We start from the raw sequence: 26,319 nt of genomic DNA on the forward strand, positions 1-26,319 counted from the left end.
GAGAATTGCTTGAACTCGGGAGGCCAAGGTTGCAGTGACCTGAGATTGCACCACTGTACTGCAGCCTGGGAGACAGAGCGAGACTCTGTCTAAAAATATGTGTGTGTGTGTATGTGTGTGTGTGTATATATATATACACACACACATATTTAAAAATAATCACCAGAACAACTGAAAAAATAAATTTCTTTTACTAAAATGATTTTATGCTGTTTTTTATATTGTGTTTCACAGCCATTTAATTTTATTCAAATGGATTTATAACCATTGACATAACTAGAAAATATGGGCCAAACACAACGGCTCACACCTGTAATCCCTACACTTTGGGAGGCCAAGGTGAGCGGATCACAAGATCAGGAGTTCAAGACGAGCTTGGCCAAGAGACCAGCCTGGCCAATATGGTGAAACCCTGTCTCTACTAAAAATACAAAAATTAGCTTGGTGTGGTGGCGGGCGCCTGTAGTCCCAGCTACTTGGGAGGCTGAGGCAGGAGAATTGCTTGAACCCAGGTGGCAGAGGTTGCAGTGAGCCAAAATCGCACCATTGCAATCCAGGCTGGGCAACAGAGCAAGACTCCGACTCAAAAAAAAAAAAAAAAGCAAGTGATGCTTGCTGCCAAGTAGAAATTTATCTAAAGCTACTAGTTGCTGAAAACAAAATAAGTATATATTAAGTCAATGTGCCATTTAGCTATACCAGTGAAGAGAAAACTGAAAGTGTCGTGGTTGATGTAGATAGCTAAGAGGACCTAAATTTTGTGTTTTTGGTGTCATGAATTTCTTCCTTCATGCCAAAATTTTTGGAAATATCTGGTAATACGCTTCACTTTTCTTTTTCCTTGCTTAAATTACGTGCATTGGTGCAGTACACTGGTCTTTTCTCTTTGCTTTTAATGATTATATATAGGTAGGTAGGTAGATTGAGTGATTTTGTTAAGAGACAGGGTCTTGCTCTGTCACCCAGGCTGAGTGCAGTGATGTGATCATAGCTCACTGAACCTCAGACTCCTGGGCTCAAGCTGTCGCCCACCTCAGCTAGTAGCTGGGACTACAGGCGCACATCACTGCACTCAGCTTAGCTTTTTGTTTTTGTTTTTGTTTTTTTGTGGAGATGGGTTCTAGCTATGTTGCCCAGGCAAATGTTAAACTCCTGGTCTCAAGCGATTTTCTCACCCTAGCCTCCCACAGCTTTGGGATGGCAGGTGTGAGCCACTGCACCCAGCGCAATTGATTCGTTTTAGTGACTCATGGGTGCATACTCAGCAGATAGCAAAAGTAGTTAAGTACAGGCCCTCTTTGCAAAGGATAGTCCCAGCTTAGAGGACCCCTTCTAAGGCCTATGATGTGCTGTTGAATGTCTCTACTTTTGTGGGGAGGGTATTAAAATGTCATTTCAGAACTCCCCCAAGATAGCTTATTTATGAGATCTGCTTAATTCAAATCATTGTCTACAGGTTCTTTTTTTTTTTTTTTTTTTGAGACAGAGTCTCGCTCTGTCGCCCAGGCTGGAGTGCAGTGGCCAGATCTCAGCTCACTGCAAGCTCCGCCTCCCGGGTTTACACCGTTCTCCTGCCTCAGCCTCCCGAGTAGCTGGGACTACAGGCGCCCGCTACCTCGCCCGGCTAGTTTTTTGTATTTTTTAGTAGAGACGGGATTTCACTGTGTTAGCCAGGATGGTCTCGATCTCCTGACCTCATGATCCGCCCGTCTCGGCCTCCCAAAGTGCTGGGATTACAGGCTTGAGCCACCGCGCCCAGCCTAGAAGTTCTTTAGGAGCTTTTTTTAAAGTAGTAAGATAGCCAGCAAAAATAGTTAGAGATAATAAAGAAATGTTTATTATTACTAGTTAATTCATTTTAAGTCAAGATTATGCTGTAATAAACTTACTCTTTTCTTATTAATTAGTCAGATTTATACCTATTTTGTAACTATTTCTAGACCTCATTAAATATTAATTTACCTGTTTGTAGAAGTTTAAAAGTAGTAGTATTAAATTATAATCAAGATTTATAATTATGATTTTGGGGCTTATAACTGCTGTGGCTATATCCATATATTTAGCATGATCCAACTATTTGGCTAGATCTTACAGTTGATGGCAAATCCTCTTTTAGCAGTGCAGCAATCAGCATAACTTTTTTCCAGAAATAGAACATAGTCTGCTTTAAATTCGGAAATGCTTCCTCTATGCCTTGTTGAGTCAGTAGAAATCTTACATCTTAAATATCAAGGTCAGAGATCCTAAAAATTGTCTTAGTTCTTGGAGTCTCATACCTTGCAAAGGCTTTCTGTGCCTGCACCCAATAATAAACACTGTTGGCTTCGTTGGAGAGACTTCTGTTTTCATTTTGTACAAAAAGTCTGTAAGATTGTGTTTTAAAGCAAGAAATAATGTAAGAAAGATGTCTTGAGACCTCTGCCAATTTCCAAATTCATGAGTAGCATTGCAGAATATAATCTTACTCCCGTGAAATACAGTAAGAAACCACAACTAATTATGCCATTTGGTTCTTGAATGTATTCAGAACTTACCTTTTCTTAAATAGAACTATGTCTGTCTTAGACCTCTTCTAAAATAACATAGGAATTGTAATTCCTACAATTCTTGGCTTTCTTTCAGGAATAATATTTACAAATGTAGACAATTTAAGTTGCTGAGCTGTGTACTAAAGAAGATAATGATTAGAAAACAAAGTTGAGTTGTAAATGCTCACCCGCTAAATGCTAGTTTTGTGGTGCTGTTAATAAGTACTTAGGCAAGATTATAAATTATTCAGGTCATGTAGCCTCAGAATTGTTCTTGAATAGTAAAAATCATGAGTTTTAATTTTTTTTGTTTGTGGTGGGGACGGAGTCTTGCTGTGTCGCCCAGGCTAGAATGCAGTGGCGCGCAATCTTGGCTCACTGCAACCTCCACTTCCTGGATTCAACTGATCCTCCTGCCTCAGCCTCCCAAGTAGCTGGGATTACAGACACCCACCATGGTGCCTGGCTAATTTTTGTATTTTTAGTAGAGACAGGGTTTCACCATGGTGGCCAGGCTGGTCTTGAACTCCTCACCTTGTGATCTGCCCACCTCAGCCTCCCAAAGTGCTGCGATTGCAGGCATGAGCCACCACGCCTGGACTTAAATTTACAACTTAAATTCATGAATGCTAAGGTCCTGCTGTACCCATAGTAAGACTAAATAGAGAGATAATAAGGAAAAAATAAAATGCATTTATTCATAGGCTTGTTTTGGTAGGCTTTTCTGTTATACACTAACATAATTGCTGTGTTGAAATTGGAAAATTTATGAAAGCTTAATTTACATGAAATTGTACAAGATTTACATTAGTGTTATAATCTACATAAAAATTTGTCTCATTGTAGTTTTATTTGCTTGCTTATTTTGAATAGGTAAAGTTCAGAATTCAAAAGATGTGAAAGCTTTGTAGGCTCTCTCTCACAACACCCATTTCACCTCCATAGGGGTAAAGATTTAACAGTTCTTATGTATCTTTCCAAAAGTACTTCAAAACTCTTACTTTAATAACTGTGACTGGTTATTTATATATTTACATACACACACACACACACACACACACACATATCATTAGAATTAAGCTTAATTTTTAAATATCCAACCTTTTTATTATTAAAAGTTTCAGAGCTATAGAAAAGTGAGTACAAAAAAAGGCAATATACAATGAACATCCACATATCCTTGTCCCACTGTCACCAATTTTTAACGTTTTGCCACATTTGCTTTCTCTTTCTCAAGCTTAATTTTTAGCATATGTGCTTCATGCTAAGCTAATACTTAAAAATAAACAAAACTTGGAAAATTGTTAAACTCAGAAATGGTGCCGCATACTTTCATATAATTTTGTAACTGAGTATATGTATAAAAGTATACACGTCTGTACTGTGTATTGATACTCCTATACCTATGTACTGTGTATTGATAGGTCATAGCATCAGGTTTTGTTTCATAATAAAATGAGCCCTTTGTTTCATTTTTCAGCAATTCTAATTTGAGAATGCAAACCTAGATGGCTCCTAAAGGTTTTACAGTATAAAAATGCCCATTATAAAGATATCAATTCTGGTTATTTCTAGTAAGACCCCTAGATGTGTTTGTTTTACTTAAAAAAAATAACATTCTCTACTTTGACAGAGTTGAGAAGAAAGAACGAGCCCGATTAAAAACAGTGAAATTCAATTCTAAAACGAGAGATAAAGGGGTGAGTATTTGAAATCTCTACATTTTCATAATTCCTGTTTGAGCTACATTGTTAAAATAAAAAGGATTTTGCTATAGGAATCAATCATGATCAGTTCTTGCCATGGTGCTTTACAATGGTAGATACTTAAGTAAGCATTTGTTAAATTAAAGCAACCATTTCACAGACCCTTCCAAATTATCAAAACTATCATTCAGTATATTATTAACGACATATTTTTGGTCAAGCTTATTTTTATAAATGAAATGTATTTGACCTTCATTCAACTTCCAATTAGAAATTTGTGGCCGGGCGTGGTGGCTCAAGCCTGTAATCCCAGCACTTTGGGAGGCCGAGACGGGCGGATCATGAGGTCAGGAGATCGAGACCATCCTGGCTAACATGATGAAACCCCATCTCTACTAAAAAAATACAAAAAACTAGCCAGGCGAGGTGGCGGGCACCTGTAGTCCCAGCTACTCAGGAGGCTGAGGCAGGAGAATGGCGTAAACCTGGGAGGCGAAGCTTGCAGTGAGCTGAGATTCGGCCACTGCACTCCAGCCTGGGCGACAGAGCAAGACTCCGTCTCAAAAAGAAATTTGTGTTACTAGGCCGGGCATGGTGGCTCACACCTATAATCCCAGCACTTTGGGAGGCCAAGTCAGGCAGATCACCTGAGGTTAGGAGTTCGAGACCAACCTGGCCAACATGGCAAAGCCAAAAATACAAAAATTAGCGGGGCGTCGTGGCGGGCATCTGTAATCCCAGCTACTCTGGAGGCTGAGTCACAAGAATCACTTGAATCCGGGAGGCAGAGCTTGCATTGAGCCAAGATCGCACCACTGCGCTCTAGCCTGGGCGACAGAGTGAGACTCTGTCTCAAAAAAGAAAAAGAAATTTGTGTTACTAGTGTTAATCATGGCAGATAATTTAATAATGACCCTGCTAAGAAAATAGGCATTTCAGAAATGCTAAGTCATAATCTTAAGTTTACAAGTTGTTGCAAGCAAATTTTTGGAAATTTTTTTGTTCTTTCCCCACATTTTTCCTGCTTTAATTTCTTAAGAGAATCTATGTTTTAAATGTTGGAATCAATATGAAATTTTATTTGGCAGAAACAAAGTGCTAGTCATGAGGAGAAGTTTGTAGATGATCAAGAAAATATCCATTAGCCAGGCTTGGTGGCATATGCCTATAGTCCCAGCTATTTGGGAGGCTGAGGCAGGATAATTGCTTGAGCACCAGAGGTCAAAGCTGCAATGAGCCATAATTGTGCCTCTGCACTCCAGCCTGGGCAGCAGAGGGAGATCCTGTCAAAAAAAAAAGAAAAAAAAAATATATCAAGGCTAGGCATGGCGGCTTACTCCTGTAACCCAGCACTTTAGGAGTCCAGGGTGGGAGGATCATTTGAGCCCAGGAGTTCAGTACCAGCCTGGGCAACATAGCGAGACCCAATCTCTGAAAAAAAATAATGTAAAAAATTAGCCAGGCGTGAAGGCTTGTACCTGTAGCCCCAGCTGCTCCCGTGACTGAAGTGGAAGGATTGCTTAAGCCCAGGACGTCCAGGCTGTAGTGAGCCATGATCATGCCACTGCTCTCCAGCCTGGGTGACACAGTGAGACCCTGTCTCAAAAAAAAAAAAAAGGAAAGAAATAGATCCCTTCTTTCATAATATATTTTAGAAGTGTATTTATTTTTCCTTCACTTTAAGTCTGCTTGCATCTAAATATTTGGGCTGTCAGTAGATGAGAAAGGGTACAGGCTTCATCCCATATTATGGATGTAATTGTTAATAATCCTGAACTCACTGCAGTGGAATATTCTAGCAGTAAGCCTGGAGACCAAACTGAATACATGTTATGTAAATACCATTTATAGCAATGTTTTATGTTTGGGGTTTTTTTTTTTTTTTGGATACTAAACAAAATTTTTTAATAAAAATTTTGATAATATTTGAAATGAATGTGGAATGTTAACTTAGCAAATAAATTTACTCTCTGAACATCTCTGGTATCACTAAGCACTCAGACTTAAAGCTTTAAAATTTAAAAGATGAGAAATATCTTTGGTTCAAGAAGTTAAATCTGAGAAAATTGTATGTTACATTCAGTTTTTTAGAAATGGTAAATTCCTTTAAAATTTACTTGTAGCTTTCAGAAAAATACCAAATTGTATAGTGTGACCTGAAGTAATATTAAAATAGAAATTTGTATTAGAGGAAAAATCCCAGGTAAATGCTCAGGATTTGAAAAATGTGAATTTTTTTGCGCTTGTTTTATGTATATCTTTTAAAATGATTTAGTACAATATACCATCAATAAATTGAAAAAGGTTGCATGTTGTAACTTTTCTTTCATACTGTAAGAAGTTAACTGAATTAACGACGTGTTTAAATCTTAGTCTTGTTTGTTGACTGTAACCAACTTTATACAGAGTCACTGTGTTCTAACACAGCACCAAAACTATGCATGATACTGAGTGGGGTAAAAATACGCTTGCCATTGATCAGAACTGCATTTCTTTCTATAATACCATTTCCTCCTCCTCCTCCTCCTCCTCCTCCTTTCCTTACATAGTTCTAGTGATTCTGGACTTTATTTTTACTACAGACTTACAACATTTTAGTTTCTCACTAACATGTCTAACATTCATTTGGCTATTTTGAAATACTACATGTGGAAATTATGTATTTAGATATTTAATATATGTATCATGAATTTATGATATTTTATCAATTCTTATATTACACTGTCTCTCTTACAATACAGCGTTAATGACAGTAAGTATTAAATGTAGCACTTTTGATTGAAAATACAGAGAAACTGGAGGTAGCAAGTCTTCAGTTTTGTGTTTTCCCTACACATTTTTGTCTTGGTTGCTTGTGCTATTTTTTTCACCTTTAATAAGTTCTTCACCAGGAGGATATTAAATGTGATACAATTAATACATTTCTTAACTAACAAGCATTTCTCTCTATCCTATATTATGATATCTTTATGATATCTCATTTTGGCTAACCGCAAAGATAATAAGAATCAGACATTTTAAACTTCATGTTTCTTTTGGTGGTTTGCTGTGAAACTGACTCTGACCACTATAGATGCAGTAAGAGGGATGAATACACTTTTATAAAAAACACATCAGTTGTATCAGATATAAAAATTATTGCTAAATTCAAAACCATTGAGTCTTATGAACGAAAAGATTTAGTTTTTCCCTAAATTAGATTACCATAATTTTTTCTGCTAAAACACTTTCTCCTCTTTCTCCTTTCTAAAATTTGGATTTGAACAAAGATTTTTATTCAAATAATGCTACTTGACAGTTCATAAAATAGTTACAAGCCCAGATTTCCCCACAATACTTTTTCTGTTGATTGAATTTTTAACTTCTACTTAGAGTTCTTTTTTATCTAGTTCCTCAGAGCCTTCAAACTTTAAGATTGATTTCAAGACAGTCTGCTTGGCTAATGAACTGTGAACTTATTAATCCTGAATTAATTATATGAAAAGGTAAAAATGAAAGTTTAACCTTGTTTCTATAAAGATCTTTATCAGAATAAGTCTTCTCAAGTCATAGAATTTGAGCTAAAAGTCACTTTAATCCACTTCACTTTTTTTTTTTTTTTTTTTTTTTTTTTTTTTATTTGAAGAAAAGTTCTCACTCTGTCACCCAGGTTGGAATGCAATGGTGTGATCATAGCTCATTGTAGCCTCAAACTCCTGGGTTCAAGCGATCCTCCTGCCTCAGTCTTCTAAGTAGCTGAGACTACAGTCGCACACCCCCACTCCCAGCTAATTTTTTTGTTGTTGTTGAGATGGGATTTCGCCATGTTGCCTAGGCTGGTTTTGAACTCCTGGCCTCAAGCAGTCCTCCTGCCTTGGCCTACCAAAGTGCTGGGATTACAGATGTGAGCCACCGCACCTGGCTACTTCACCCTAATCACCTGGCATCGCATGCGTAAAATAAGGACGTGCTAAAAACACGCTGTTCATGTCAATACGCTTCAAAATAATGAAAAATGCAGCATCTTAAAATGTGTATAAACTCATAAAGATCAGAACAAAAAAATTCTATTCTTTATATTTTTCTCTTCCCCCTCCAAAAACTAATAATTCTTAGTGTTACTGGTAGGTAAACCTGTTTCCTTCCAAACATGAACGCCTATGACAGAGAAATAACAAATGAAGCCATTTCTCTTTGATAGCCTCATCATTCTTGTGCCACATACTCTTAAATATATGAATGTACAAATGGGATATTCAAGGAAAAACTTATTTCCAACATATGTGCAATAAGAGACATCAGATCAATTGCTCAACTCCCACATTACAATTACATATAAACTGTTAGAATCTTAATTGCCTTGTGGCTTTGGTGGACACCAGACTTTTTATTCTCTGTGAAGGACGTGGTGCCAATGATTGGATGTGGTTCTATGTTATTTATGTATACTTTTTTAAATAAGTAGAGTAGAACTTAAGAATAAATAAGTCAGTACTGATAGCATTCACGTTGGTCAGGAGACTTCTGACTCTTCTTGCTTGGCTAGAGATGGCATTGATAAATCTCTTGCTGGACTCTGTGTGCTTGATGGGCCTTTTAGTTTTCTTCCCATTTTCTGGCTCATGAGCATTTAGTTACCTTTTATCCCCTTCCAAAAAAAAAAGTTGTTTGTTTTTAAATATTCAGCATTAGCAACTTTCTCATAATCATTTTGGTTTACTTTTTAAACAATGACTTTTCTGTTAGCTCATCATAGCCCAAAAAAAGAGATAAAGGAATAACTATGATCAGGCCAAAATAAAACGAAGATTACTTCCTAATGAATAAAACGTAATTGAGCAGCAAAGTAGCATTAAATATCTTTTGCTGTAGAGCACATAATACTTGGAAATTTTTCTGGAAAAATGTAGATTAGTATAAACAAATGTTAGCTTCGTTTGTACTGTAGTAGTAACTGATTTGCCTTTTTTTGTCAAGTAGCATTTTTATTTTTAGGTATAAATGAACTACGCTCTTTGAAATTCTTAAGTATTTTCAGTTGCAAAATGTTAGAATTTATTCAAAAGTAGAAATTCACTTTACATGAGATTAAAGTAAAAATCATATACAAACTGCACACTGTGGTCATAGGAGTCAGCTTCCACAGAGCTGCTAGGCTGGGCCTTTGTACACACAGACAGTAGACATCCCTTTGTTTTGCCCCTCCTTCTCTTCTTCAGCAGTCATTCAATGACAAGCGTAAAAAGAACCTCTTTTCCCGAAAATTCCCCTTCTACAAGAACAAGGACCAGAGTGAGCAGGAAACAAGTGATGCTGACCGTAAGTATGTGGATCCAGTGGTCAACTGAAAATAAAATGGAGAGGGACCTACTGCCCTGCAGTTGGTTGTTACCATGGAGACAGTTTCAAGAGCTGCAGCAGGTTGCTAATTGTCTTCAAGGGCAACTTAACAGATATAAATTAATTTGTATGCCTATCTTAACTTTTTCTGGCACCTTAGGAATTCTTAAAGCAAATATTATTTTCCAGTTATATGTTTATAATTTGAACATATAAATATGTATAAATCAATGCAATTATTTGAAGGAAAGATTTTTATGAAAAACACTTCACATTCATACATTCAAAGAATATTTTAGAGGAAGAACATGAATACATGAGAAGCTACCTGTTGATTTCTAGGTATAACATTGCAAGTCTTTGATACTGGATTCTCTGGAATCATTCCATTTTATCCTATTTCTTCATTATATGTAGACCATCTGGATTTTACTTTTAAAATAGCAAGAAATGGTCTAAAATTTTGCTTCTCGCCCTGAATCAGCCTTCCTGCTAGGACTTTCATTCTTTTGGTAGATTACAGTTAGCAGCTAGCTCATTTCAAAGTTCTAGAAATCTGTAAAAATGCTCTGTAAGATAGATGTACCTGTAATGGTCTTGGAACTGTCTCCTACTGTAGCACCAATTTCATGCATTACTGACAACTATTTTCTTTGATTATCTTTTTATTGCTTGCTCTCTGGGGACTACCCTCTACAGGAGATCCCTGACGACATGGGATCAAAAGGCCTGAGTAAGTGATCAAAATACTCCCAAGTTATTTTTTAACCTCCGTCTACAGACCTACCTTATTCAGATACGTTTGGAGATTCATGGTAGTGCCTTTCTGGCATAAGGAGGTGTATGATTTAGATTGCTTTTAGAATTTGCATGTTTATCACATGCTTGGGACTTTTATCTCTGTAATACATAACTTTTTGTTTTTATTTTTGTTTTTCACATGTCATTTGAAAAATGCTCATAACTATATTTTCCTTTTTGTAATTTTTATGACAGTTACTTTTGCTAGGAACTTTTAAAATTTAAAAATTTTTAAGATTTTGTTAAGTGTACCCTCATTATTAGAATGTAGAAATATGCTTCCTTGGAGTTTTATGTTCCCCCTTTTTTTCTGTTAAAATAATCTAAAATTATTTTGATTATGTGTTAGAAAAGCATTGCTATAATATAAAAACATAAAACACAATAGAATACTATGCAAGTAGCAGTTTATTGAGGGGATAAGTTGTGTATCTCTTTTTTTTTTTTTTTGAGAAAGTTGTAAGTTACCACCAGAGTATAAGAACTATTTTGTTTTTCTTAGCTAAGATGTTGCCTTTGTTTTTGGTTTTTGTTGCTGCTGTTCTTGTTTAATTTTCTAGCTAGTTATTTAATCTTCATGTAAAGCTTCACACAGGTTCTAGTTTGTAGAAGTCATTCAATAAATGTTGGAATGAATGAATGAAGCAAGAAGCCATTTTAGCAAATAAAATTTTTAATTTGCGCGTGTTTTCAAATTGCTTAGCTATGAAAATTTACCAAACATTACTGAGTAACTTGAGGTTACAGTGACTCATAGAAGTAATCTTTTAATCTCATGTTTTCTAAATGGTTCTTTCTATTTATATTATTAAACATTTTGAAACTTCTTTGTTAACTCATTGATCATTAAGCATATAGCCAATATCTTCTAACTTTCTAAGACCTACATTAATAAGCATTAAATTTTACATGAGGCATTTTTCTGATTTATGCTAAGTTTATACTGGAATTTTAATCTAAACTGTAGGTACTTTTATTTCAACCGTAGTGATTTAAGTTTGTATTAGATTGAGGACAGTGTGTTTACGTACAACTCTTTCTGTTAGACACACTTTGTTATTTCTGCAGGTGCCTTTATAGGGTTTAGTAAGGACCACAGATTTCCTATCAGTAGTGGCACGCATTGTTTAATCTCTTACGTTTGGGGAAAATTATCCATGAAAACCTCTAAACCTGGAAGATACTGCCACAGTTGATGTGTGCAATCGAATTTGTTTTGAGATAACATACTTTAGAGGTGGTATGGATCAACAAATGGACCCATAGATTTTTCTTATCTGTTAAGTGAACAGAGACATAGGAAACTCTTAGAAAAAGAAACTAAATGAAGAATTTGGTTCCCATATTGATGTTACAATAGATGATAATTATACCTTGACCCTGTATCTCTGGTTCTAATTGAAGATTGGGACTTTGGAAGAGAAATAATATGAAAAATAGTAACTGATTATCAGACAACATTATTCAGAAAAATATTTTATTTTCTGGAGAGTGACCTAAGATCCCTTGAATAATAGATTTCTGTGCTTCATCTCACAGGAATTAAAAGAATTTATTCACCTGGTAACTTGATCATCAGATCAAGATTTTATTCAGAAAATGTTGGAGAAGACAGAAAAATATCAGTAAAATTCTAAAACTGGATATGATGGAGGTTATCACATAAAATAGATGACATAAGGCAGTTGACAAGGTGCCCATGATTATATAGTAGTAAATACTGGGAAGAAGGATGTGTTCAAGGACATTACGTGAGGCCTCAGTTGCTTATATTCTAAAGTTAAGAATATAGGGCATAAACTAAGCAAAATCTTGAGAGACTTTAATATAAGAAAATAAATGCAACTTAATATAGGTAGTCATCGGGCCTTACTGGAACAAAACTCAAAGAACCCCAAGCAGAGGTTAAGTTACTCCAGGGAACCCCACCTATTGAAGAGACACAGAATAACACTAGAATATCAAGAAAAAAATGTATATCTGCTGTAAATTCATACAACCTATGAAAAATGGGGTATTTAATTGAAGAGCAGACAAACAGAAGTGATACCATAGAATGCTTTGTATAGACATGAATTCATTTGTTCTTTATTCTGAGAAGAAGAGAGTCAGGTAAATTATTTATTTGCCCTGTTGACAGTAGCAAAAACAGAGAAATTGTTTTATCAAACCTAATTTTGCTAAACAGAACTAATGAGAGTACAATGGAAGTTTGGGAGAATGCAACTAAATCATCATTTGTGAAAAGCTAGAAATAAAAGCCTGTGCAGCTTTTATGCTTTAAAGGAGGCAATTTTGAAAAAGCTCAAGGGACTAAAACTAGGTAAGATTCCTTTAACAGAGACTGAAAGGAAACATAACTCAATAAAAGATACATAAGGTACTCAGAAGTAAAATTATGACGTAAGATTTGAGACAAGGTTTGTTCTTATTACATGTAGCCTTTCCATTTTTGCAACTTTCCATTTTGTACAACACCTCAAAAATTTCCTCAGACACATAGGTTTCCTGCTACATATGTCTTTTCTTTCTTCTCATTTTAAAAACATACACATAGTTGTGCAGAGCTTGTAAATGCCAAAAACAGACTTATCTTCATTTGCATTACGAATAGGATGTAAGAGTAGTATCATTGCTTCAGATTGATGATGTAGTGTTAGAGGAGAGCCAGAAGAGAAACATGATATACTCTATCAGGAAGAAACGTTTGAGTACAATGATAAAACTCGGTTAGAGAGATTTGAAATAGATCTGTCCATCAAACATCATAATCAGTCTGGGCGCGGTGGCTCACGCCTGTAATCCCAGCACTTTGGGAGGCTGAGGCCAGCAGATCACCTGAGGTCAGGAATTCGAGACCAGCCTGGCCAACATGGCAAAACCCCGTCTCTACTAAAAGTACAAAAATTAGCCAGGCATGGTGGTGCACACCTGTAATCCAAGCTACTCAGGAGGCTGAGGCAGGAGAATCACTTGAAGCTGGGAGGTGAAGGTTGCAGTGAGCCGAGATCACGCCACTGCTGTCCTGCCTGGGTGACATAGCAAGACTCCGTCTTAAAAAAAAAAAAAAAAAAAAAAAAGCTATCAGAAACAAAATAAGGCCGGGCACGGTGGCTCAAGCCTGTAATCCCAGCACTTTGGGAGGCCGAGACGGGCGGATCACGAGGTCAGGAGATCGAAACCATCCTGGCTAACTCGGTGAAACCCCGTCTCTACTAAAAAATACAAAAAACTGGCCGGGCGAGGTGGCGGGCGCCTGTAGTCCCAGCTACTCGGGAGGCTGAGGCAGGAGAATGGCGAGAACCCGGGAGGCGGAGCTTGCAGTGAGCTGAGATCCAGCCACTGCACTCCAGCCTGGGCGACAGAGCGAGACTCCGTCTCAAAAAAAAAAAAGAAACAAAATAAAAATAAAAACTTGAAGAATGTGTTTGTACCATGTATGCCACAGGGATAATATCTTTACACTATTTAACAGGTAATAAGAAACAAGCTAGCTCTCCATTAGAAAGCTGGACAAGAGTGCTCAAAAGATAAGCAGATGAAATAAGCATATAAAAAATGTTTAATTCCTAGTAGTGATAAGCAAAATGATGTTTTACCTGTCACTTTGCAGACTTTTGTTTAAAAGGAAAACCTGTGACGAAGGGCGTTCTGCTAAATGCCTGCTTTTAATGTATCACAATTAAGAGTGTAAACCGGCACAGCCTTTGTGAAAAAGTACATCTTTTGACCCACTAAATACTCTTCAAAGAATTTATCCTAAGGATGTAATTAGAGATAGAGATAAAGCCTTATATATTAGAATGCTTATTATAATATTATTTAGTAATAGCAAAATAAAAAATTAAAACCGTGGCAAAATGCCTCACAATTAGGAAGTGCCTGATAAAGTATGATTTATCCATACTATGTAATATTCCATAACCATCAAAAATCATATTTAAAGATAATGACATGGGGAAATGCTCACTATATATGAAAAAAGTAAAATATGAAACTACACATATTGTCTCAGTCTTATAAATAAACATATGTTTGGAGCTATTTTAAATAGTGTTACTTTGAACATTCTTACGCATGTCTTGGGGTAAGCATATATATGCCTTTCTGTTGGGGAAATAGCTAGGAAAGGAATTGCTGGGTCATATAGAGACTTTTGTCCAGCCTTAGTAGATATTGCCAGTTTTCCCAAGTAGTTTTCCCAGTTGGCCCGTTCCTAGTACATGAACCCCCGTTGCTGCATATCGCTGTCGATGCTTGACGTTTCTGTTTTGTGTTTTCACTTGAGCCATTCTGGTGGATGGTAGAGACACCCTTTGTGGTTTTAATTTGCGTTTCCCTGACAAGTAATTAACTTGAACACTTTTCTGTATGTTTATTGGTTATTTGACTGTCTTCTTCGGGAAAATGCTTTTACAAGGAACATTTTCAATTATCAGAAGAAAAACATTTTATTTTTCTAGTAACATTCCAAACGATGATGATGCTGTTCCAAGGACCATACTTTGAGTAGTGAGGTTTTATTGTAGAAGAGCTAAGTAGGATGATATTTGAAAGAACTTGCAGAGTTTGATTGTTGTATAGCTTTTGGCAATCTTAGAGGGTTTAAGGTGAGTAGAAGAAATCCCAAAAAAACAGATAGTGAAGAGGTTTTGGTAACTTAAACTTTTTATTATATAAATATCAGATACATTCAATAGTAGAAGAGTAGTAAAAATAAACCCTGCAAGTATTTGTTTATCCAGCTTTCATAATTGTCAACTGAAAATTTACCAATTCTGTTTCTTCTGTACTCCCACTTATACTCCCCTCCCTTCACCCCATTGCAATAACTAATTTTTCTTTAGTTTACGAACTAGAGATGGCAGAGGGTGATACCAATGCTAATATAAACAGAATAACTCTTTTTTTTAATATGGCGTGTTTCTGGGAATGAAATTTAAGGAAATAGGACAAAAAGTTAAAAGGTATATATAAATGAAGACATTCATAATTGTTGATACTTGTGAAAAACGATTTAAAGCAAATAAAAATATCTAAATAAGTAGCAAGGTAAATAATTTATCAATCTAATAGAATATTATACACCAATTTTAAAGTATTGCTATCAAGCCCATGTGGTGACATAGAAAGAAATATTTTAATATAAGCTTTTAAAAAACCTACCATTTGACCAGGTGCGGTGGCTCAAGCCTGTAATCCCAGCACTTTGGGAGGCCGAGTCAGGTGGATCTCCTGAGATCAGGAGTTCAAGACCAGCCTAACCAACATGGCGAAACCTGGTCTCTACTAAAAATACAAAAATTTGGGTGTGGTGGTGCACACCTGTAATCCCAGCTACTCAGGAGGCTGAGGCAGGAGAATAGCTTGAACCCAGGAGGCGGAGGTTATAGAGAGCCGAGATCTTGCCACTGCACTCCAGCCTGGGGAACAGAGCAAGACTCCATCTCAAAAAAAAAGAAAAACCTACCATTTTACATGTGCTTACATATATTAGTGAATTCTTCTTGCAATTTTTAAAGTCCCTGCTTTATTTAAAATGTATGTAATCATGATTAAGAAAGTTATATCTTGTCTTTGAAAGTTAGAATAACAGACTTATTTTTCATTATGATAGCAGTTCAAAAATCTTATTTAATTTGAAATCTTAAGTTCAACCATTCACTGTTTTAATAGTGATACTTGATTTTAGGAGACTCTGTGAGTGGTATGGTATAGCAGATACTTATCTTCAAACTTTTTTCTTTTTTGTTTTTGTTTCTTAGGGACAGGATCTCCACACTGTCACTCACGCTGGAGTGCGGTGGTATGTTAATAGCTCACTGCAGCCTGGAACCCTTTGGCTTGAGTGGTCTTCCCACCTTAACCTCCTGAATAGCTAGAATTACAGGCATGCACCACCAAGCCCAGCACTTTTTTATTTTTCCCCAGACAGTGTCTCTCCATGTTACCCAAGCTGATCTCGAACTCCTGGTCTTAAGTGATCCTCCTGCCTCACCTTCACAAAGTGCTGGGATTACAGGCGTGTGCCACCGTGCCCAGCCTCAAACTTTTTTTTACCTTAAAAAATTTTATTTCCACCCAGGCGCAGTGGCTCATGCCTGTAATCTCAGCACTTTGGGAGGCCAAGGCAGACGGATCACTTGATCTCAGGAGTTCAGTATCAGCCTGGCCAACATGGTGAAACCAGTCTCTACTAAAAATAGAACAATTAGCTGAGCATGGTGCTATACACCTGTAGTGCCAGGTACTCGGGTGTCTGAGACACAAGAATTGAATTGCTTAAACCTAGGAGGCAGAGGTTGCAGTGAGCTGAGATCGTGCCACTGCACTCCAACCTGGGCAACAAAGGGAGACTGTCTCAAAAAAAGAGACTGTCTCAGAAAAAAGAAAAAAAGAAATTTCCAGCTGTGTGGTGTGGTGGTTCACACCTGTAATCCCAGCACTTTGGAAAGCTGAAATGGGAGGATCCCTTGAGGCCTGGAGTTTGAGACCAGTCTGGGCAACATGGTTGAGACTTGTCTCTCTTATTTAAAAAACAAAATTTTAGCAGGGCATGGTGGTACATACCTGAAGTCCCAGCCACTCTGGGCTAAGATGGGAGGATCACAGAAGCCCAGGAGAGGAGGTGGAGGCTGCAGTGAGCTATAGTCATACCACTGCACTCCTACCTGAGCAACAGAGTGAAGCCCTGTCCCTTTAATTAAAAAAAAAAAAAAGTTAAAATAAAAATGTCAGTTTCCCTGTCTCGTTGAAAGTTTTATTTTTATTTTTTAGAAATAAATCTATTAGTCTTTGTTTAATGCAAGGGGGATATTTATTGAGAGAATACTTGAGATCACATTTACATGGATGAGGAGCGTGCCTGTGGTTTACTAAGCAATGAAGTCGTGAAACGGGTCACCTTTAAGGAGGGGACAGGCAGTTTTTGGCTGGGTGTTTGTTTTCATTGTCTTTTTTATGTTTTGCAAAGCAGCCACTGTCAGTCTTATCAAAGCAGAGTTTCTAAGAAATATTAGTTGGTTTTAAAATGCAGTACCACCATTGGTGCATTCCCTTCCAGCCGAGACATTTGAATTTATGACTTCTAAAATCCTTTATCTGTATGATCTCAGAAACATGGATTTTCATCTTCAGAAACAGGAGCGAAGCTGGACTGAAAATAAGATGATCTCTTTATTTTTAATTACAAAGACATCCCTTCATTAAAATGGGCATCTATCTGCTTAAATAGTTTGTCCCCTTTGCCAGTTCCTGCCGTTTCAAAAACTGAAATAGTGCCAACTATTTTCTCCATTGGGTTTTATGTCTACATTTGGACTAATTCAGGATCACTTTGCCCTTTTGACATATTCTAGTTGCTATTTATAATAGATTTGTTCAGAAACTGTGTTGTACAAAAATAAGACATTGTCCTTAATTACAGGTGTTTTCCTTTGCTAATATTTATTATATGAAAAAAATAATATTTTTAAAGAAAATAAAAAATGCTTTTAAAAAATAATTTTGTTATATATGGCTTATATCACAACATTTTATTTTGATTATTTGCTTTTTAAACTCATGACACTGTTTTCTTTACTTTTTTTCATTGTCCTGCAATTTCAGAGCATGTAACTTCTAATGCCAGCGATAGTGAAAGTAGTTACCGTAAGTGTCTTAAGTTACTTGTTCTTTTGTAATCTCGAGTAATACATCCTCTGTGGGGGTGGAGGGATTCTTAGTGATACGTTCTAAAAACTTAAAGTTATATGATCTTTATTTTAAAATCAGGGAGAGACAAGTAAAATTCTGTACTTGAAAAATAAAATCATACTATATATGTAGAGGTTAATTTATAAAATTTTAATAAAATACTAAAAACAGTTTAGTATTATTTGTGTACATGATACATATGTGTATGTATTTTTTATAAGAAGCAAATAGTTAAATGAGGGAAAACTTGTATTTTGACATTCTGTTTAATAATTCTGTTTTTAACATGAGCACTAAAACAGTATTTTTCAGTAATGCTAAATTATCATTAGCTTTATTTCCTTTTTTATTCTTTGTCATCGATACTGATCTGGGTCAAGTTATTGTTTATCATCAGCACTTGGTGAACAGAAGAAATAAGGGAACATTTTCAGTGATCACCTGAAAAATAATACTAACTTCTCTTTTGCTGTTTTGTATTATATGCTTGGTTTTATTAAGTGAACTGCACAAGCATGTGATGTTTTAAACAGACTTGGGGCATGGGAGAAGGGGAGGGTACATAATATCAGTTGTAGCACCTTAAAAATTAAAATTGCTTTTCTAACTTTCTTTTTTTACTGCTGTCTAATATGAAAGTAATCTTGATTACAGATGAGTATGGCTGCTCAAAAGGTCCATCCTGTTAATATCAGTCCCTAATACTTTTTCATGTTGACAGTATATACTTTTAACCGTCATTCATTTGGTTGATTATTTTTCTACATAGTAGTTACTTAATGATTTTTTTTGGTGTAGAAATGATTTCCTGTATTTCAGCATTTTATTGCTTATAACCAGAACCCACTATAGGGTAGTTGAGTGGCTTTCTAGGCTAAAAAGAGGTAATGAAAGTATATACTGTCTGTCTTACCATTTGCATGAATTATTAAGGTGTGAAATATTCAAATTGCATGTGTTTGCTAGTATGTAAGCCATGTTTTACATCCAGTACTTTAAAAAAACAGCTTATAAAATACCAGTTTTATATACTTTGATAATAAAATTGAAAACAAATAAATACACACTTTTAAAGCAGAAAAGAATGTTTATGCCAATGTATGGATTTAAAAGACCTACAGCTACATACATATAATATAAACCAATCGCAAAATTCATGGTAAAATTGTTATAGAATCTTGAAATTAAAGAGAAGATCTTCAAATACATTATCCAATATTGATTGCTTTCATTGAACCACTTGAGTTAACATAGTCTTTTCTAATTTTCGGTGTGGGGTGAGGGGGGCGTGTGTTATTTTAAAACTAGAGGTTTTGGCCGGGCATGGTGGTTCATGCCTATAATCCCAGCACTTTGGGAGGCCAGGGCGGGCAGATCACCTGAGGTCGGGAGTTCAAGACCAGCCTAACACAGAGAAACCCCCTCTCTACTAAAAATACAAAGTTAGCTGGGCGTGATGGCGCACGCCTAATCCCAGCTACTCGGGAGGCTGAGGCAGGAGAACCGCTTGAACCCGGGAGGTGGAGGTTGCCGTGAGCTGAGATCGCACCATTGCACACCAGCCTGGCAACAACAGCAAAACTCCGTCTCAAAAAAAAAAAAAAAACTCTTAGAGTTTTTAACTCTTTTTATTTCTTTACACTGAATTCAGATATAATTTGTAGACTCTTTCATTTAGAATATTTCCTAAGCTCTGAACCTTTGATTTAACCTTTAGAAGCTTTAACTTCTTGTGCTTTTAAGGTCAAAGCAAATATATTTATCTCCTTTACTATCACTGTGGTTTATTTTATTGGAAGGATTTAGTTTTATCTAAAGCTCTTTTTGACTCACATTAAATTTATTATTTTTTACAAAGTTGAGTTAGTGAATTTTTTCATCAGTGAAATAGTAACAGTAGTTTTACCTTTGCATTTATAATTTTTAATTTTACAATGTAATTATTTTAAAAATAAAATATACTGTATTCAATATTATAGTTGGTGGAACTAAAAATGTAGCATGTTTTTAATAGTAACAAGTTACCTAATGTGTAGATAGATAGATAGATAGATAGATAAACTGCTCATTAAAGCATTAATCTTTAACAGATTTAATATTTCTTAGATTCTAAGTAAATATTTCTTAGATTCTAAGTAAACATAGCATCACAAATGAAGATTTTTAGATTTGATTATCTATAAAATATAATATTGATTAAATAGCCCATTTGTATTTTGTTTTACATTTAGCAAACTCACTTTTATGACTTTATAATTTACCCCCATTTTTTTTTTTTTTTTTTTTTTTTTTTTTACTAAATCTTGCCATAAAGTACCTTTGCATATCTTTGCCATTTTCTCAGGAAAGTTGTAGTAATGTCTAACGTTGTTCATGAAGAATTAGATGAGCATCAATTACCTTGACACATTTTTCATCTGTGCCTTCACTTTCTAATAGGTGGTCAAGAAGAATACGTCTTATCTTATGAACCAGTGAACCAACAAGAAGGTTTGTGAAGACTATTGATGTTTTAATTTGGGGGAAAAAAGTAATACCCCCAAAAAATGTTATATTAGAATTTTTTTTTACTACATTTATATGCAGAAACTTACTACATGTGTTTATGAAACATAGGTTACTCCACAGTATATTAGAATCTAGTCATTTCATATTGACTTTTATATTTGTGTTTTATTTCCTAAGCAACTTCGTTCCAGTGTTCTTGTTAGCATCACTATCTTCCAAATAACCCTTTTTTGAAAATCTTGGAAGCATCTTTGAGCCTTCTCCGTTCCTCCTCCTCCTCATCCAGTTAGGTTCCAGGCACTGTTTATTCTACTTCTTTCTTATTTATGACCTTCTTTTCATCCCTTCTCTCACAGTGTCAGTTCTCAGTCTCACTACCAATCTCCATTCTTCCAGCATGATCCCATACAACCCGGAGTTCATACTTCTGTTAGATCATCTTTTTAGAACACTACTACTGGGACTATATCACTTCCCACATCCAATTTCTTTTCTGCCCTTCTTTGCTCTGCTTCCTTACAATTTCTACTTCAGAGCCATCTGTAAAACACTATACTTTATGCTTTGATTTGCAATGTAAAGAAACATTATCTGCTAACATACCAAATTTAACTTGGTTGATTTATCAATATGACTTCTAACAAGACTGAGCAGAGTTCAAGATCTTAGTCAAGATTATAAAAGAGCAAGTTATGCATCTTTGGTTGATGGTAGAGTGAGATGGAGAAAGAAGAAAAAAAATATTTAAAACAGTTAAGGATATTTTTGTTGTGTGGTGAAATAAAATACATTGGTATTTGCTGACTGTTCATTCCTTTTAACGTGCAGTTTATCTTTATAGTTAATTACACTCGGCCAGTGATCATACTGGGACCCATGAAAGACCGGGTCAATGACGACTTGATCTCAGAATTTCCCGACAAATTTGGATCCTGTGTCCCTCGTGAGTAAACCAGACAAAAACATTTCATTGTTACTCTTAACAATGCCTGTCACTGTGTGTGGGAAAAACAGGTAGAACCATTTTTTAACGGTTTATACCTATTTTATCAGTCACTCTTCCATCCTCCATATTATTGTCCTTTCTCAGATTTAAATTAATCTGTTGAACTTTACAAAACAATGATATAAGGAGAAAATGGATTTATTGTGGGGTTTTTTTAAATATTAAACACTTCCCCAAGTTTTTTTCTGTTAAAGATACAACTAGACCAAAACGAGATTATGAGGTAGACGGAAGAGATTATCATTTTGTGACTTCAAGAGAGCAGATGGAGAAAGACATCCAGGAACATAAATTCATTGAAGCTGGCCAGTATAACAATCATCTATATGGAACAAGTGTTCAGTCTGTGCGAGAAGTAGCAGAAAAGGTAAGCATCAGACTAATCCCAGAATGTAGCTTCTAATCAGATGTGCCTTTGACAATATGAAAGAGTGGTAGGATAGATACAGCATTAATTAGTTTTATTAACGTAATGTATTTGCTTACCTACATGATTAATTTTTGGTGGCTCAGGAAAGTGCATACAAGATAAAACAAGTAAATAAGGTAGACAAAGAAAGTGAAAATAGAAATGGTAGCATGAATATAAGAGGAGAAGTTATTTTAAGGTCATTTGCTAGAGATAGACCTTTTGTTTAACTTAAACCTAGCCCTCCAGCATATATTATAAGGAGATAAGGGCCAGGTATGGCAGCACACCCTTATAGTCCTAGCTACTAAGAAGGCTGAGTTGAGAGGATCACTTAAGCCTGGGAATTTGAGGCTGCAGCGAGCTATGATCATGCCACTGAACTCCAGCCTGGGCAACAGAACAAGACCCTGGCTCTTAAAAAAAAAAACAAAGAAAAGAAAAAGATCAATAAATCTAACCACTTAAAATTTTTAAAAACTTTTTTTATGGCCAAAGAACTTTTCCAAAAACTATTAGAAAACACCATTAACAATATCAAAAGACAACTGACAGAAAAAATTTGCAAGAAGAAAAGGACTAATATTCCCAATATATAAAGAACTCATAAAAACAGGGAATAGAGACCAGAAACCCAATAGGGGGAAAAAAAATGGACAAAAGATGAGAATACATAGTTCGCACAAAAATAAGATATAAAAATGGCCTTTGTACATAGGATATGATGTCCTACCATTTCAAATGAATAACTACATTGAAGAGGGGAGAACTCTTAATCCCAGAGATTCTTTAACACAAGCTGAAGACAGATCTGTAAACAAAATAAAATTCTAATTAGTAGGTTTGTTGGGTGGAGTGTATGGTCTTACAGTTCTGAAACTAATATATATTCTAGGGTTGAGCAAATAAACTAATATAATGACAGTAGTGGGAGTGAGGTTTGACTGTCAGAAAAAGGGAGAGGATAAAATGAACTCTGATAATTGGATTGGAGATATTAGATAATTAGAGCTATGAATATGAACCCATGAATTGTAGTAGAGTAGATCTAGAAAGATGTGTATTTACATATACACACACGTATGCTTATTTGCTCTATCCACTAAGAAGACCTAAAAATAACCCTGAATAAGCCATGAGAATATCTGGTGCCCAGGTCTTGGCTTCTAAATATAATTCGTTAATTGAAAGATCAGGACTCCTTTGAGAAATGGCTGATTCTGGGGCCAGGACTGGAAAAGTGCAAGATGAGCCTGTAACTTTTTTGCTGCCAGAAAAACAAGGGAGCAGTCCACGAGTGATGAGGGTGTGTAAAAAGGCAAGGAACCAAGCTGTGGGGTCCCCCACTGGCCAAGTCTGAGATAATTTGAATATCAAGATAAATGAGAATCACAGATTATAATATATAGAGTAAAATTAAAATCCTAGACTCCATAATGAAACAAACACAGATGGCCCCCAACTTAGAATGGTTCAGCTTTACAGAGGCGCACAAGCGATGCATGCTCAGCAGCAGCCGTACTTCAAGTGCCCCTACGGCCTTTCTGTTTTTCACTTGGAGTACAGGACTCAGTGAATTACATGAAAAGTTCAGCACTTATTATAAAACAGGTGTGTTGGATGATTTTGTCTGACTGTAGAGTAAGTGTTCTGAGCACAGTTAAGGTAATCTAGGCTAAGCTATGATGTTCAGTAGGGTAGGTATATTAGACGCATTTTCAATTTATAGTATTTTCAACTTGTGATGGGTTTATTGGGACGTAACTCCCATCATAAGTCAAGGAGCATCTGTATATGAGTAAATAAGTGGATAGAAGGGAACGCTTTGGACTGTCTACTAATCAAGGTAGAAGAAATGATTAGAAAATCTTTTGAAAACTGCATGGTAATAATTGTTTCAGGCAAAAACTATCAGTGTATTCTAAAATTAGTGAACATTTGATGAAAAATGGGATATCTATATAGTCTCAAAGTGTCCTCCCCCAAAATACTTATCAGTTACAAAGGGAAAAGTAATAATTTTACAGTGGAGAAACCTAGCAGATAAAACCTTAAACAAGTGATCAAAATTAGCATCACTACCAGTGAGACAAATAGATATAATATCACCTCCCAGATATGATGGACTGAGAAGGACACACATTATATCTGTGGTATTCCTGCCAAAAATGTGTAACCTGCCATCCGAGAGTGAGGAAACACACAAACCCAGGTTGAGGCATATTCTATGACATAATATTTTGTACTCTTCAAAAACATCAAGATCAAGAAAGACCAAGACTGAGGAATTGTGTCAGATTGACGGAGACTAAGGAGGCTTTACAGCTAAACACAATGTGTGATCCTATGATCCTGAATTGGATCCTGGGCCAGGAAATTTTTTTTTTCTTTTCCAATAAGGAACATTAGATGGCCACTTGGAATCATATTGTGATTATATAAGAGATGCCATTGTTTTTAAGAAATACGAGGTAAAGGAGCATTATGCAGTTTTTTCTCAAACTATTATGTACATATATAGAAAGAGCTAAAGCAAACATAGAATATTAATATTTCAGTATCAAGTTACTAAAATGTTTAAGCAATAATGTAAAATATATCTGATAAAAGTAGATAATGGATACATAGTGTCTGTTATTTACTTTTCTATATGTTTGGAGTATTTTACAGTATTAAACTGGTTATTTTAAGTGTGCCCACCAAATGGAAATTATCATGTATTGACTTGGACTCAAGTCCTTGGGTTAGAAGTTGCATTATGGGGCCAAGTGTGGTGGCTCACGCCTATAATCCGAGCACTTTGGGAGGCCGAGGTGGGTGGATCACTTGAGGTTGCGAATTTGAGACCAGCCTGACCAACATGGTGAAACCCCATCTGTACAAAAAACACAAAAATTAGCTGGGTGTGGTGGCGCACACCTGTTATCCCAGCTACTGGGGAGGCTGAAGCAGGAGAATTGCTCGAACCCAAGAAGCAGAAGTTGGAATAAGCCGAGATCGTACCACTGCACTCAAGTCTGGGTGACAGAACAAGACTTCGTCTCAAAAACAAACAAAAAACTGAAGTTGCGTTATGGGGGAGGGCCTGATTTCAAATGTATTACAAGCAAATCTGTCATAAATAATAACTACTACTCTGCTTACCATGGAAATGCCCATCTGTATTAAAAACCTAAGTATCCTTTGTCAGTGAGTTTAAACCTGTCAGAAAAGTTGTCATTTAAATCCAGAATTGGGTCCCATATGCTAGTTTATGAGTTTTTGTCTGTCCCTAGTAAAATGAGAAATAGAAGGATTGAGTAGTGGTAATGAGGTTTCACACATTTGTTTATTTAAAAGGTTTGCCCTTACTCTAGGATTTTTTCTTTTATGAAATGATAGCTATGGGGAGATGGTAGTTTGGGGTCTTTATGAATACTTTTTCTTGGCAGAATGAAAAATAGGAACCTGGGCCTGGCACAGTGGCTCATGCCTATAATCCCAGCACTTCCGGAGGCTGCGGTGAGATTATCACTTGAGCCCCAGGAGTTCAAGACCAGCCTAGTCAACAGAACAAGACCCCGTCTCTTAAATTTAAAAAAAAGAAAAGAGACAGGGGGGAGCTCTGGTTTTCACCATTTTGAGAAATTACTGATCTGTGAAAACTAGGAACTGTATTCTCATTCCTTTTTAAATATAACATTTGTTTGAAAATGGCAAATTAATTATGCATAATCATTTCATTTCCTATCATGTTTGCTGAGAGAAGTGACAAGTTTGCTTAAAGTGAACAAGGATCCAGACATACCACGATTTAGACTCTGGGCCTGTGGGAAATGTACCTTTGATATTATTGAGAATATTTGGTTCACTTGTTTTTTTTTCTTTTTTCCTTTTATTTTAGGGCAAACACTGTATCCTTGATGTGTCTGGAAATGCCATAAAGAGATTACAGATTGCACAGCTTTACCCTATCTCCATTTTTATTAAACCCAAATCCATGGAAAATATCATGTAAGTGTAAATGCCTGAGGCATAGCCTCTGTGTACAAATTCAGTCACTGTAGGGTAATTTATTTACTCTCCCTGCATCTCAGTTTCTATATCTATAAAACTGAGATATAGTAGTATATATATTCACCTCAGATTATGTGGTGAGGATTAAATAAGCACTATGGGTTTTAAATTGTCGTTGTAATCATCATCATTAATATTACTAAAGTTATAAGGTAACGTGTTAGAACTTTAAATACCTCCATGTGGCTAGTGGCTACTGAAGTATGCAGCACAGCTCTCGGGTAACCATTAAGAGAATAGAAGAATGTGTAACCATTATGTAATACTTTTGGGGGACAAAAAAATAGAATC

The 26,319-nt window shown here is 36.0% G+C and overlaps 1 protein-coding gene across 20 annotated transcripts in view; it reads left to right on the plus strand.

Annotated features, from left to right (window-relative positions):
- Window positions 1-26,319, plus strand: part of DLG1 (discs large MAGUK scaffold protein 1) — a 276,922-nt gene that overhangs the window by 234,417 nt on the left and 16,186 nt on the right. For 9 of the 20 annotated variants that reach the window (XM_008009612.3, XM_038003103.2, XM_038003104.2 and 6 more), the window contains 7 exons: window positions 4,162-4,228; window positions 9,433-9,532; window positions 17,963-18,004; window positions 20,489-20,539; window positions 21,399-21,500; window positions 21,758-21,930; window positions 25,856-25,965. In XM_008009612.3, coding sequence (XP_008007803.1) covers window positions 4,162-4,228; window positions 9,433-9,532; window positions 17,963-18,004; window positions 20,489-20,539; window positions 21,399-21,500; window positions 21,758-21,930; window positions 25,856-25,965 — 645 coding nt within the window. Of the gene's footprint in view, window positions 1-4,161; window positions 4,229-9,432; window positions 9,533-10,252; window positions 10,287-17,962; window positions 18,005-20,488; window positions 20,540-21,398; window positions 21,501-21,757; window positions 21,931-25,855; window positions 25,966-26,319 lie in introns of all 20 variants that reach the window. The other 11 variants (XM_008009616.3, XM_038003109.2, XM_038003101.2 and 8 more) reach the window with 2 other exon arrangements.

The sequence above is a fragment of the Chlorocebus sabaeus genome, chromosome 15, assembly GCF_047675955.1.
Source record: "Chlorocebus sabaeus isolate Y175 chromosome 15, mChlSab1.0.hap1, whole genome shotgun sequence".
NCBI lineage: Eukaryota > Metazoa > Chordata > Mammalia > Primates > Cercopithecidae > Chlorocebus > Chlorocebus sabaeus.